The sequence below is a fragment of the Rutilus rutilus genome (genome assembly GCF_951802725.1).
Source record: "Rutilus rutilus genome assembly, chromosome: 1".
Classification (NCBI taxonomy): Eukaryota; Metazoa; Chordata; class Actinopteri; order Cypriniformes; family Leuciscidae; genus Rutilus; species Rutilus rutilus.
In genome coordinates, this window is record NC_140209.1 from 58,469,716 (window position 1) to 58,483,607 (window position 13,892).

Here is a 13,892-nt window from a genome sequence, read left to right on the forward strand (position 1 = left end):
GTGTTTGCTTTAGTTGGGCTCTAGACCATTATATGTTTACTTTAATATTTGTTTGGCTGTTATATCTGAATTATAACTGCCAGATGAACAAAGAAAAAAAAAAGTGATCTGATGGTGTTGGTTATATTATGACAATCATCATTTGAACTTGATCACTGAACTCATTAAGATCCTTATTTCTGACATAGGTTTATGTTGTTTATTACAGAATAACTGTGATTCTGCATAAATACCCAGAATTGTTGATATAATATAAAGGATTTCTTAAAAGTTGTTTTGGGAAAAAAAAAAATCTTTCTTTTAGGCACACGCAGACGTCAAGTTTCAGTCTATGCATCTCAACAATGGTGACAAGCAAAATATTCAATTAGGAAAAGGAAATTACATAGACAATTCAGATCATAATTTATTCATACCGCAATGCATGATGGGAGCCATTAATGAGTTGTGATTGGTGGCAGCCGCTGCAACATGCTTTATTATTGTCACCATTGTTGAGATTCACAGGCTGATTATTGATGTCTGTGTTTTTAAATAAATTAATTCGAAAGTCTTTTGATTAGAAAAATGTTTATTAAATATTATGGATTATATGAAAAATTCTGAAAATCATATGCTGTAGAATTACAGAGCTGATATAATTGACAAGTTAAACCAAACTATCTCAATAAGTTTCATTCTTCAGATCACAGCATGATTATGTCAAAACATAACCAACACCACACTTTTCTTTGTTCATCTGACTGTTATAAATCAATAACAGCAGACAAACAAAATTTAAAGTAAACATATAAGGGTGAAGAGCCCAACTAAAGCAAACACTATTCTCCCTAATGGTAACTTACAATTAGTGATTTTCTCCTTCAGTGATTCTGCTTGTTAACATCAGGTGTCTTCAATAATGCTCAATCATCACTAAATTAATCACTTAATTATCTCATTAACTTTAACACTCTTGAGTGTTAATTTAACACTGGAGTTTTTGCTGTGTACTTTGGGTAAAGGTAAAACTTAAAATTTTGGTTTGACATTAATCAAAATTTATGGTTTTAACTAAATCATAAATACAATTTGAGAAAATCTTAAAAAATTAGCTGTAACAAATTACATCAATTTTTTTAAGTTAATCCAAAGTATCATTTTTTTCAGTGTAAAAGGGAGCAGAGCCCATGGTTATTCTGTAGGCAAAAGTCAGTGACTTGAATTTGATGCGAGCAGCAACTGGCAACCAGTGCAATTTTGTGAGGAGAGGAGCTCGTTAAAGACCACTCTAGCTGCAGAATTTTGGATCAGTTACAGAGGTTTGATAGTGCAAGCTGGAAGACCAGCCAGGAGAGCATTACAATAGTCCAGTCTGGATAGAACAAGCGCTCGGACAAGGAGTTGTGTAGCATGCTCTGATTGGAAGGGCCTGATCCTCCTGATGTTGTATAAGGCAAATCTGCAGGACCGAGCAGTTCTAGCAATGTGGTCTGTAAAGTTAAATTGATCATCAATCACAACTCCAAGGTTCCTGGCTGGCCTTGATGGAGTTATGGATGACGAACCTAGCTGAATGGAGAAGTTGTGGTGTAGTGTTGGGTTGGCCGGGACCACAAGCAACTCTGTCTTTGCAAAGTTTAGCTAAAGGTGGTGGTCCTTCATCCAGCCAGAAATGTCTGTCAGGCAGGCTGAGATGCGAGCAGCTACCATCAGATCATCAGGCTGGAAAGAGAGGTAGAGTTGTGTGTCATCAGCGTAGCAGTGATAGGAAAAGCCATGTTTCTGAATCACATATACTAGTGATGTCATGTAGATGGAGAAGAGAAGAGAAGTGGTCCAAGCACCGAGCCCTGAGGCACCCCAGTAGCTAGATGTTGGGTCTTAGACACCTCACCCCTCCACGACACCCTAAAGGACCTACCTGAGAGGTAAGACTTGAACCATTGGAGTGTGGTTCCCGAGATCCCCTTTGTCTTTAGGATTGACAGGAGGATCTGGTGGTTAACTGTGTCAAAGGAAGCAGACAGATCCAGCAGGATGAGAACTGAGGATTTGGAGGATCTTGCCAGTCTCAGAGCTTCAATTACCGAGAGCAGGGCAGTCTCAGTTGAGTGTCCGCTTTTGAAACCAGATTGGCTGTTGTCCAGGAGGTTGTTCTGTGTATGAAAGGAAGAGATCTGGTTGAAACAACTTGTTCAAGGTTCTTCGCAAAGAATGGAAGAAGGGTACCAGTCTGTACATTTCCAGATGTGCTGGATTTAGAGTGGGTTTCTTAAGCAGTGGGGTTACCCGAGCATGCTTAAATGCTGTGGGAAAAAATTGCACACAAAGCTATTAGAAGAATATCATGGAACTACCAAGTACAAAAAACATACTAGTAGTACTATAGTACTTTCTGGTACCGTTGTGTTATTAAGTTAGAAGTAAACTACAAGTGCACATTCACTACAGTTACTGTAAGCACACTTCTTTTTCACAAGGGAAGACAGCAACATAAGAATCACTACAATGCAGAGTGTGATATGATATAAAAGATAATTAAGTAAATAGCTGGTCCCAGAGAGTGTATATAAAGAAGATGAGGGGGCCATGTATCGAACCCTGAGGTACCCCAAGTGGGTTTCTGATGAAATTTAGGCTGTTTTCTCACTGTTTGTGCATTTGAGTCAGAACCATGGAATGCTTGCTTCATCAACTTGAATACTGCCATGAGGCAGACTTAGGAAGAGACAATGCTAGTTTCCCTGTAAAGTGACGCAAAAACGCTAGTGGGAATGTGCCCTTAGACTCTCCTCCCTTCCAGGATACCATGAAAGATCTACCCATGAAGTCGGACTCAAACCAGTCGAGTGGAAGGAGAGTGATAGATTTGCCCCAGATAAGAGGAATAGACTCTGTGCTGTCTGGATTCAGTTAAAGACACAATAGGGCTCAGTTGTGGGACATGTTTGTCTATTCAATAGCTCTGATATCACTCCCGGGAAAGATCAGAAATAAACCACCTGCTACCAGAACAAGAATACAAGATCATTATTGACTTAAGAACACATGCTGTTTGTTTTTGATTTACGTCATCTGTAGTCATGTAGTCTATAGCTGGGCATGCTTGACAGTGAGGTTGATAATTTGCAGGCCATTTAGTCTAATATGGGTGAACTTTGGACCTGACGGGGTGAAATGAAGCTGTGAATGGAAATGTGTTTCACCTTGTTGAGAAACATCTTTAATTTCTGTGAAGAAAACTGTAATTTGTCTTCTGTAATTTGATCTCTGAACGGATGTGACTTGTGTCATAGAGTCATGAGAGGCTATGTGTAAATATTTATTGTCAGTGGGTTTACTTGCAAGTGCATTCTAGTAAACTGTTGGTCAAGATTGTTGAATAAAAAACCCCACAGAGAATACAGTCATCACAACCCATCTACCATATATGTCTAGATTATACACCAGTGTTTTCCAACCCTGTTCCTGAGGCACATCAACAGTACACATTATTATGTCTCCCTTATGTTACCCATCCAATTCAGGTTTTAAAGTCAGCTGATGAGTTGAATCAGCTGTTTATTTAGGAAGAGTTTGAAAAGAGTTTGGTGTGCCTGTTAGTGTGCCTCCAGGAACAGGATTGGGAAATACTGGTAAACCACCACAAATTTTTCCCATTTATTTTCCAAACTGCTTGTTCTAGGTTCGCAGTAATCCCAGAGTGACGGGTCTTAGACAGGGAAACACCAGTGTTGTAGTCCAGACAAGACCGGACTTGGACTCAAGTCCATCTCAAGTCTGAGTCCAAGACCATATTTTCAGGAATGGTCACTCCGTCTGGACTCTGACTCAAAGAAACTGGTCTCGACTGTTTATAGAAAGTAAGGTCTTGGACTTGAGATGGACTTGAGCCTCTTGTCCAAACTCGAGTACTACAACACTGGAGGGACTACTGCAGAGTTTAGCTTCAATCCAAATCAAATATACCTAAACCAGCTAATCAAGGTCTTCGGGATTAGTAGAAAATTCCAGGCAGGTGTTATTGGTCAGGTTTAGTCCTTCAGAGAGTAGGGTATTACTGTAATACTGGAGGCTGCAGTTTCAGGACCGCAGTCCTAGGACAGCATTTCTAGGACCCTCTTTTTATGTACTAGCAGTTTATACCATTTTAGAGCACTAACTATTCTATTCTGTATTTTTATTATTAATTTTCAGTAATGATTTAGTTGTTTAATTATTTACATTTATTTTATATATTGTCCTAACCAACCCCTAACCCTAAAGACAGCCATTGGTATCCCTCTTGAAATATTTAGCCTAATTTGTTTCAGTAAATATGAGGCCCTATATTATGGTTTTAAATTCAGTTTTGCTGGAAAGAACAACCTTATTCTTTTCAACACGTAATCAAGATATTTTCTGTGTACACGTACGACACAAGACTTCCACACCACGGCGCTTTTCATCTAATGTGAGGCTTGAAAACGCAAACTTTTGAAAAACGGGTTTCAAAGTGCAAGTTTTTGAAAACGACACCGTTATCGCCTCTGTTTAAACTACAAAAACGTGAAATTGTGAAAACGGCGACGTCATGCGCATGCGTATTACGTGTTCAGTCTATATCCACGTAGTGTTTCTTTATAGTGAAACTTTTTAGTGACATCGCCATCTATTGGCCTGGCACGAATAATACAGCGGTTTTATCTGTTTTCATAGATCCGTGTGATCGTGGGAACGGGGACAACGTTGTCATCTGATTTAAAAAACGCAAAGGAAAAACTTTTTTTATTGCAGGAAAATAGTATTGCCAGGAACAAAGGATGCAAACTCCACAGAGAATAGAGAACTTTTTTATTTTAAGTATTTTAGCAATGTAGGGGTTTCACATTCATTGATGACATGACAGTAGAATTCGATGACTGATAAACATATCACAGGGTAAACAGCCAGCTAAACACCAGCACTCCTTTGCTAAATGTTTGCCTAGTCAAAGCTGCATAGTTTCGGGTACAGTCATTTGAATATGTTTAAGGCTGGTTTCAAGCCTTATGATTCACTGTGTCTACTGTGTAGTGTAATGTTCTGAGCAAACTTTAATTGGGGAATCACTAGTCATCAAAGAATCCAGTTCAGCTGTTTATTTTTTATATTTGTAATACATACTACATCATTTCAAATAGCTGAGCAAGAGCTATAGGCCTACATTTCTTGTTTATTTCCACTCATCTGCATTTTTGCTGCATTTTGTGAGTTTACACACAACTGCACACTGTATATAATTATTTTTGAAGTTGTAAATAAAAGTACGTTTATTGGAGGACATTTTAAAAGAAAATACCAAAATGTCAAAATGTACATTTAATACAGTGTTACTTCATTGTAATGATTGAAATTTACTAGAAATTTCAGACTGAAAATTGTTTCTACACCATTTTTTTCCCCAGTGTAACAGGAAACACACTTCAGCTTTCCGTTGACATCAAATCAGCTGACTCAGTTTACAAAATATGATCTTGCTGTGTCATGAAATTGAAGCCATGAGAACATACTCTAGAATCTGCAGAAATGGCTTGTTTGGCTGCACACATTTTTTTGTCTAATTCATTATGAGTTTTGTGAGTTAACTTGGCGGTCAGAATATCAACGCCCTCTAGAATGCTATTTGCTACATAGGTATTATAAATGCAATGGTTTTTAATAAATTTTGGTTCTTCAGTGCTGATGCTGCAAAAATAAAAGTAAAAATTTGGTTGGTCTGACTAATGTGCATTTGCAATGAATTAGCCAGACCAACCAAATTTTTATTTTTGTTTTTGCTGCATCAGCACTAAAGAAACAAAATGACAGAAAGACTAAACAAAAAGGTAAAGGTGTTCTGTTTCATGATCTTATTCCATTGTATATTTTTGTGATCTTGCTTAAACAGCTGGTTTCAGATTACAGCACAGCATGTCTGTGGAATTGAGGTCAGGACTCTGATTTGGACTCTGTGATATGCAGTCTATGTAATTTTCTCTGTTTATGCACGAACAGAGATTTACTACCATGCTTTGGATCTTTTCTTGGATTTTGACTGGCCCAAACTCAGTTGTGTTTTCAAATATTTAGGCTTTTGACACAATTCATCGGTCCCCAAGTAGTAAAAACAACCCAAACTGCTGTAAGTACTTACTCCCTCCATGTTTCAGAGTTTGTAAGATCTTCTGGCGTTGGCAGCTGCTGTGATTGTGTCGGGTTGGCAGGGCTGATCTCAGGTCAAGGCCGAGGTTGTGTACACAGGATGTTCTTTTGGAGCCAAACCTTGGTTCCTCCCATTTTCTTTTCAATGGTTCCTCCTCACGAGATGGACAGGCTTTTGTGATTGCAGCAGATTCCTCAGATTCCCTGCCCTCTCTGAGATTCCTCCACACGAAACGCACAACACGTCCTCTGTTGCGTTGCTGACAGGCCTGGTGTGAATCCGGGATAGATGTACAGTTGAAGCTGAGCAGTGGGATGAGTCATTTAATTAGGGACCTGAACAATGAATCGAGACTGCGATATGGCTTAGTGACATTATCCAATAGCTTGCGATTTAATTCAATAAATATATGCGCGACACTGTGTTAATTTGCACTCAAGCTGCTCATGATCTGGTGTTTCGGCATCTCAGAGTGGCTCATTCACAGTAAATGCTGCAAACTGTGAGTTTGGGTCTCTTATAAAGTGCATTTTGGAACGCAACATGCACCTACCATTTCACCAGATTTGTATTGAGAGGCGTTTATAATACTGTTGCCAACAAAGAAGAGCTTGATGATTTAATCTTTGAAAATTAAGAAATTAAAGGAGTCATAACCTGCAATTTTCACTTTTCCACGAGAATCAATGTATGTTATGATCGACTAACGATTATACACTGGCCGGGAAGCCGATATTTAAAAGTGAAGCGTTTGTTTACCTCAGGGTAAATAAACCAGCGCGCGTGCACGCGCACTCAAATACGAGATTTTGATTTCAGCTCCCTCTTGACGTCATGAGGTAGTAGGATATACCATATATGGACACCGCAGCAGGAAGCCCCCCTTCCCCTCTCCCCCTCATATTCAGTTCAGTCGGGAAAGATGGAGAAACCGAGTGCACACCGGACTTGCTCTGTGGTTGGTTGCCATAAAAAACATGTAAATGTGTTTTATCTCCCAAAATCGGACGAAACTATCAGGGACCAGTGGATGAAATTCATTTTTAATGACGCTGTCCCAACAACCCTTTCAACTGGTGTATCGGTATGTGTGTGCGCTAAACATTTTACACCTGAATCATTTACAAATTTGGGGCAATATCAGGCGAAGTTGGCCTCGAAGCTCCGTTTGGGAAAAGGTGCCATCATGATAGTAAACGTCTCATCTCAATAACCACTGTAAGCTAATAAAAGAAGTAGACTACATCTCCGTTAATGTAATCGACATTAAATAAAAGGTAAACCTATGTGGGAGAAAATAGCAACAAACGTTTTAGCTCGTTACCGATGTTAATGTATGTCTCAGTCAAAATGATTGTCTTTACCATTCAGAGACATCTTGATGTAGACGTCCATCCAACAACTCTACATCTTCCCTTTCCAGCTCTGGTTCAGAGTCCGGCTCAAACATGTAGGGTTGAATCCCGTAGGTCGCGGCCGAGTCGGGTTCATTCACCACTTGCGCCATGATGTCAGTTTGTAATGATGCTGAAGTTACCTGCGTGTCAACCCCCCTCCTTGCTTCAACCAATCAACGCACCCCTCATTTGCATTATTAAAATGAGCGTCCACGACAGCCAAAACATCGCATTGATCTCGCGAGACAATAATGCCTTCAGAAATAAGGATAAAAGTAGGTCTGTGTTTTTTTTTTTTTTCACTTTTCTTTTTTAGAAGGGCCTGAAAGACTATTATACAGCAGTAGGTATCCAATGTAATACTAGGTTATGACTCCTTTAAGACAGCCATAACTATTGGTACTGCAATTTCATTGTTATTCTGTAAAAGAAAATGTATATAATTTTATTAAATAAATGATTTTTTTTTATTGAACAAGGTATTATGACAATAGTAATAATTTTTTTCTAATAATAATAATAGTAAGAATTTTTATTATTATTATTTTATAATGTGGACACATCAATATTTAATGTAACCTATGATAACTAAGGTGGAGAGAGATTTTTTTTTTTTTACTGTTCACTTTATGGTTACTGACGGAGGTAATATAAATAAATAAAAATCAATATCAACGATATTGATATTTTGATGGCCAATGCTGATATCTTAGGGAGCAGGATGGTCGATATAATATGTGATAATACATAATTTAATTTAATGATATTACATTGTTCCAATAAAATTTATATTTATGTTACATATTTACTAAATTAGAAATAATTAATTGGAAAAATAGTAATATTCCAAAAATAATTAGATTATTATTATTATTTTTTTTATAAACATATTTATACTTTAGATAGAAACTTCTTTATTCTTTAATCCTATTATAGTATTTTCTCCCCCCAGATAAATTAATAGCTAAAAACATGAACAAAAAGGGGGGTAAAAACACTGTATGCAACAGTGCACTCAGTAATCTGGTAAGTTTGTGTGCGCACTGTGAATCATATTTTCTCAAATAAAGACCAGGTAATGCTAATTTTACATAAAGTACACATTGAATATGACATGGTCAACTGGATTTAGCACAGCATGGACGGAGCATCACACAGAGTACACATGTTTTTATCCAGACTGCAAATACACACCCCAAAAGATCAAACAGCTGTATTCGCCGAACTAAATGTTTATTAGACATTCAAAGACCTGTTTAAATGTTATAGATACATATTTGCTGAATGGCGACAGTATATGAGAAAGTTTTATAGCAGCCCAATTACTAATTCGTTCACTTTCTTTGTTTATCGGTTCTGTCTAATAATTTAACCGCATGGCATTCTCAGTGCTGGCAAAATAAAAGTCTTGGCGCTGTCAAAATAAAAGTCCACTTCCGACACTTCTCAGCAAAACAGAAGTACTTTTCAGCTGATGCCGATGATTATAAAATGCCAAATATGGTAGTTTGGTCTTTTTTTGCCTGCTAGTCTAAGCAGTAGCAATACGCCATGTTAAATATTTGATAATATCACAATTCAAAAGGCAATCTTTTTTTTTTTTTTTATTAATTTAGCCCTAAAAGGATGGTTCTCAAAAAGTTATTTTTCAGGTTTTCTGTTTATTATAAACATGCATTGCATCGTAGAGCACTAACTACAGACATCGTTCGTGGTGTGAACGGGCCTTAAGAGTTATTCAAGTCATTGGGCCCTATCATATACATGGTGCAATGCAGCGCCAGGCGCAGGTGTTTTTTGCTAGTTTCAGCCCGACGCAGTTATCATTTTCACGTCCTGCGCCACATTGTTTAAATAGCAAATACATTTGCGCCCATTTGTGCGCCCATAGGCTGCTGGTCTGAAAACGAGGTGTGTTCTGGCGCATTGTTGGACCGTTGCTATTTTGAGGCAACAGAAATAGACTGCGCCATTGACCAACTGAAACCTGGTCTAAAGTCAATGGCGCAATATATAATTTTGTTATTTAAAGAGCGCATTAGTAATGTGCGCCTATAGGCGGGTCCACAACGCGTGAACACTTTGTCCCGTAGATGGTCTGCTCGCGAGCTTTAACCTCGCGCACGAGCAGATCCGTTTCCTCTCTGGAGACGCGTTCAGTTTTTCCACTTGCAAATTCCGCCATGGCGTGAGCGCAACTGGCTTTTAAAGGGAATGGGAGATGAAGCTCTGATTGGTCTATTGCATGTTACGCCCAAAACACACTCATTACTCATTAAGAGAATAGGGACAACCCTGTTAAACCATGCGCCGGGCGCACCGACCATTTGCGAATACCAAAAGTGGATTCGGACACGCCCTAAGTGCACTTGCACCCTGTGCTTTAGACCACGCGCTTAGATCGTTAAAATAGGGCCCTATATCTTTATCATTATCGTAATAGTTGTGGTGTGCTATTCTTTTACATTTAGAACCATTATTAAAACCTCAGTTATAGACATCATTATTGGCGTGAAATATTTATTATTAAGAGCTGTTCAAGTCATTATGTGATTAAGCGATATACATTATGTAACCAAATTTAGCACTGGTGTTTTCAATGCGTTTGATCCATAATTACATAATCCACTGTGAAATGTTTGATTGGTTTAATCAAGTGGGCAGAATGATCAGACCCTGTTGTGTTGTAATTTATTTATAGATTGCAGAATTGAGGCGAAATGAGGAAGAAGCAGAAGCAGAGCTATTCATCAGGGCAGGTTACACCCCTCACAGACTGATTCGTCTCCATGATGTCCTGACTGACGGCGCTGTGATGGAGCGAGTGAGTTGTGCTGTGGTTCAGGGCGGGTGGTGTTTCCGCATTGTTTCTGACAGTGGAAAGCAGGTGTGGTCCTCAGGAAGTCCAGCTCTTCCTGCGCTTGAGACAAACAGAGAGGAAATGCTGCCGTGGCACTGTGTGTAAGAGTGACAATGCTGGGAGGATTGGAAATGCTAATCATGTTTTCACTCACTGCTACCGTTGCTTATATTTGCAGTTAGCCAGAACAATCCTCTCAAGAATTAAACTTTTACATGAACAGTGACTCTCCCAGAATTGTTTGTGCTACAGATATGAAGAATAATTTGCGTTTGCATCAAACTAAATATGCCGCAGACTCTGAATAATGATAATTGTACCGACCAGGGCTGCGTGTAGCTGAGTTGATTGTAGAGAACATTGGTGGCAATGGTCTTCACAACAAACTTGAAATCTGTGTGTGTTTTTTTTTGTCATTGTACAGTTCTCTTGGCTAAATACAATCAACAGCGGTTAAAATTAGCAGTTAGAATTATCAACAGCAGTTAAAATTATCAAATCACTGTCCAAAGACCTATAAAAAGACCCAACTTGCTGAACGTAGCGGAAGGGTGTTATTTTCCTGCATGACAATGCACTGAACCGTATGCCGTCTTAAAACAGTGAGGGGCGGCTCATGATCAGGTGACCTCATCCGGTGCGCCGCCCACTTCCATCGCATTCAGGACAAAGAGAAAACATCCTTCTGTCTGGGTCTATTCCTCTGTCCAGTACAACAACCCTTGTGAAAGCGAAGTGTGCTTAGAATGTGCATTCAGTGTCAATCCAATCTTAATAATATTTACAAAAATCTGTAGTTGCAGATCATGTAATATTGATCAATGATATAAAAGACCACTTAAGTGCACTTAAAGAGAGTTCACTTAAGTTTTATTTTAAAGGTACATTTTAAATCATGTTTTCTTTAAAGAAATACACTTGTTTTGATGATGACTAACATACTCAAGCACATGTAAAGCACTAAAACTGTAGTGTGTGATTCAATATTACACTTAAAGTTAATATAGATGAAATGTATTCAGTTGAAACTTCATCACTAATGTATAAATACAATAAGTTTCAATTAAATTTTATCTTACCGTACTATAAATGCTTGTCGGTACATTCAGAAGTAACTTTGGCCATATTTCACAGATAATAGAAGTAATTATGAAATTACATATGATGTAATGTACATCAACAAAGTTATGGTAATTGCAGTAAAAAAGCTCTCTTGAGTTCAACTAATTTCCTTTAATATTAATTAGTTTAAAATGTATTAAAACTATGATACATTTTATTTTTTAATTGTAAATTTAAAAAATCTGAAAAAAAATCTGAAAAAAATTCTAAAAGTGTCTGAAAAGTTTGTACTTAAGGGCATAGTTCACCCAAAAATTCATCCCATAATTTACTCACCCTCAAGCCAACCTAGGTGTATATGACTTGTATATGTCGGGTCAGAGGTCACTCTTCGGCTGGAACTCGACTCACGTACGGCCGTTACCGGAAGCCAGAGATTTTAGTTTATAAAGTTATAAATATGGATATTTTTCGTACAAAAATGCATGGCTTCACTTCAGAAGGCCTTTATTAACCCCTGGAGCCGTATGGATTACTTTTATGATGTACGGATGCTCTTTTTGGGCATCAAAAACTCTATTCACTCCCATTATAAAGCTTGGAAGAGTCAGAATATTATTTAATATAACTCCGATTGTGTTTGGATGAAAGAAGAAAGTCATATACACCTAGGACTGCTTTGAGGGTGAGTAAATTATGCGATACATTTCATTTTTTGGGTGAACTATCCCTTTAAGTACAGTACATTCTTTCAAAATATATATGTCTGTAATCAGTACTTTTAAAAAACAAAAGAATGCTTAAGTGTTCTTCTGTTTCACAAGGGGAAGGTTCTCAACCGGCAGACATGACTATTGGGTGTTAATTGTTTTTATCTGTGCCTACGGTCTCAGATTTGTTCAAAGCAGTTACATAAACACAGCGTCTATGTTAAGACTGTGTCTTAAGAACTAGTCTGACCAACTAGAAGTTAGTCAAGGGATAATCAGTCTAATTTTGGATTCAAATTAGACCAGTCTTAAAGAAAAAAATTAGATCACTTAACTTTTACTGTAAGACTAGTCTGAGCAGTTTATGCAACCTGCCACAGGTTTTAATGAGGTCTTCTTGGCTTCTGACATTAAGTATAACTGCTCAGTTTGTCGGTTTTCTTCAGTTAAATGAAAACAAGACTGAAGTCATTTTATTTGGCTTCCCCCATTTGCTAGATGGCCTGACCTCTAGTTAAGGACCTCTGCAAGCGAATATCCGCACTCATGTTGGGTGTTGTTGTTGATTCAGAGTTAAAATTTGACAAACTATTGTCAGAGCCAGTTTTTTCCAGCTTAGGGTCTTTTAGTGACTTAGAGACAGTCATCCATAGGGGCTTTCGCACCAGAGGAACATTTTCATAGTTCCTTGAACTATTGGCGGAAGTACCCGGGTTTTGGCGTGTTCGCACCGCAGGAACTGGGAACGATTTTAGTTCTAGGAACTCCTTTTGGAGGAACTAATTTAGCTCCTACTTCAGAGTCGGTCTAAACCAGCACTATAGGAACTATCCGTGACGTTAGTGTACACTGATTGGCCGAATGCACGTGAAACACCAGCCATTTAAAAAAAGGCTGTGTGAACACAGATTATAGCCTATATGTTTACTCCAGAAACTAACTTTACTAACAAGGAAAACGGTGATAGATGGGCCTCTTAACCTTTACGCTGAGGAGAAAATCCAACGCAACTTTGAGGAGACCAGGAGAAACATGATTATGTATTTTGTGTGACTGTTATTTTTATCATGTTTTTGTGAAGCACCTTGGTCAGCAGAAATGTTGTTTTAAGGTGCTATATAAATAAAAGTGACCTTGACCTTGACCTGGCTCTTTAAGATAAGACTATATTCTAAAAGATGAAAGGCACAGACATTCTGACGCCCAACTTCCTGCGTTCCAGTGGCACCGTTTCATTGTGCTGATGTTGAGTTTGTTGTGTTGTGTCTGTCCTGCAGGACTTGAAGCCCAAGCTCAGACCGCGACTCTGTGCCATCAAGAAAGGCTCCAATGGCTTCGGCTTTAACCTGCACAGCGAGAAAACCAGACCCGGCCAGTTCATCAGAGCTGTAGATGAGAACTCGCCGGCACAGAGGTCCGGCTTAAAACCCAAAGACCGGATAATACAGGTACAAGACACACTTTCTCAAGTCTCTCTTTAAGTGCACTTATGTAATCTTTTATTTAATTTATATTATATTATATACAAGTACAGCTTTTTTTAAATATAAACATATTTTACTAAAGGTTACACTGTAAATATTATACACTAAACACATTTAAAATACATTAACAAATGTAATTTTGGACAACACACTTCAGGTGAAATTAAAATAAATTATTTACATGTGCTTTAGTATATTAGTCCATACATCAAAATACGTGTACTTCTTTAAAGC

The 13,892-nt window shown here is 38.1% G+C and overlaps 1 protein-coding gene across 2 annotated transcripts in view; it reads left to right on the plus strand.

The window, feature by feature from the left end:
• The window catches only part of nherf1b (NHERF family PDZ scaffold protein 1b), a 41,539-nt gene that overhangs the window by 7,956 nt on the left and 19,691 nt on the right, over window positions 1–13,892 (plus strand). The window contains exons 2-3 of one of the 2 annotated variants that reach the window (XM_084433003.1): window positions 10,244–10,366; window positions 13,452–13,622. In XM_084433003.1, coding sequence (XP_084289129.1) covers window positions 10,244–10,366; window positions 13,452–13,622 — 294 coding nt within the window. The remainder of the gene's footprint in view (window positions 1–10,243; window positions 10,367–13,451; window positions 13,623–13,892) is intronic. The other variant, XM_084433004.1, reaches the window with a different exon arrangement.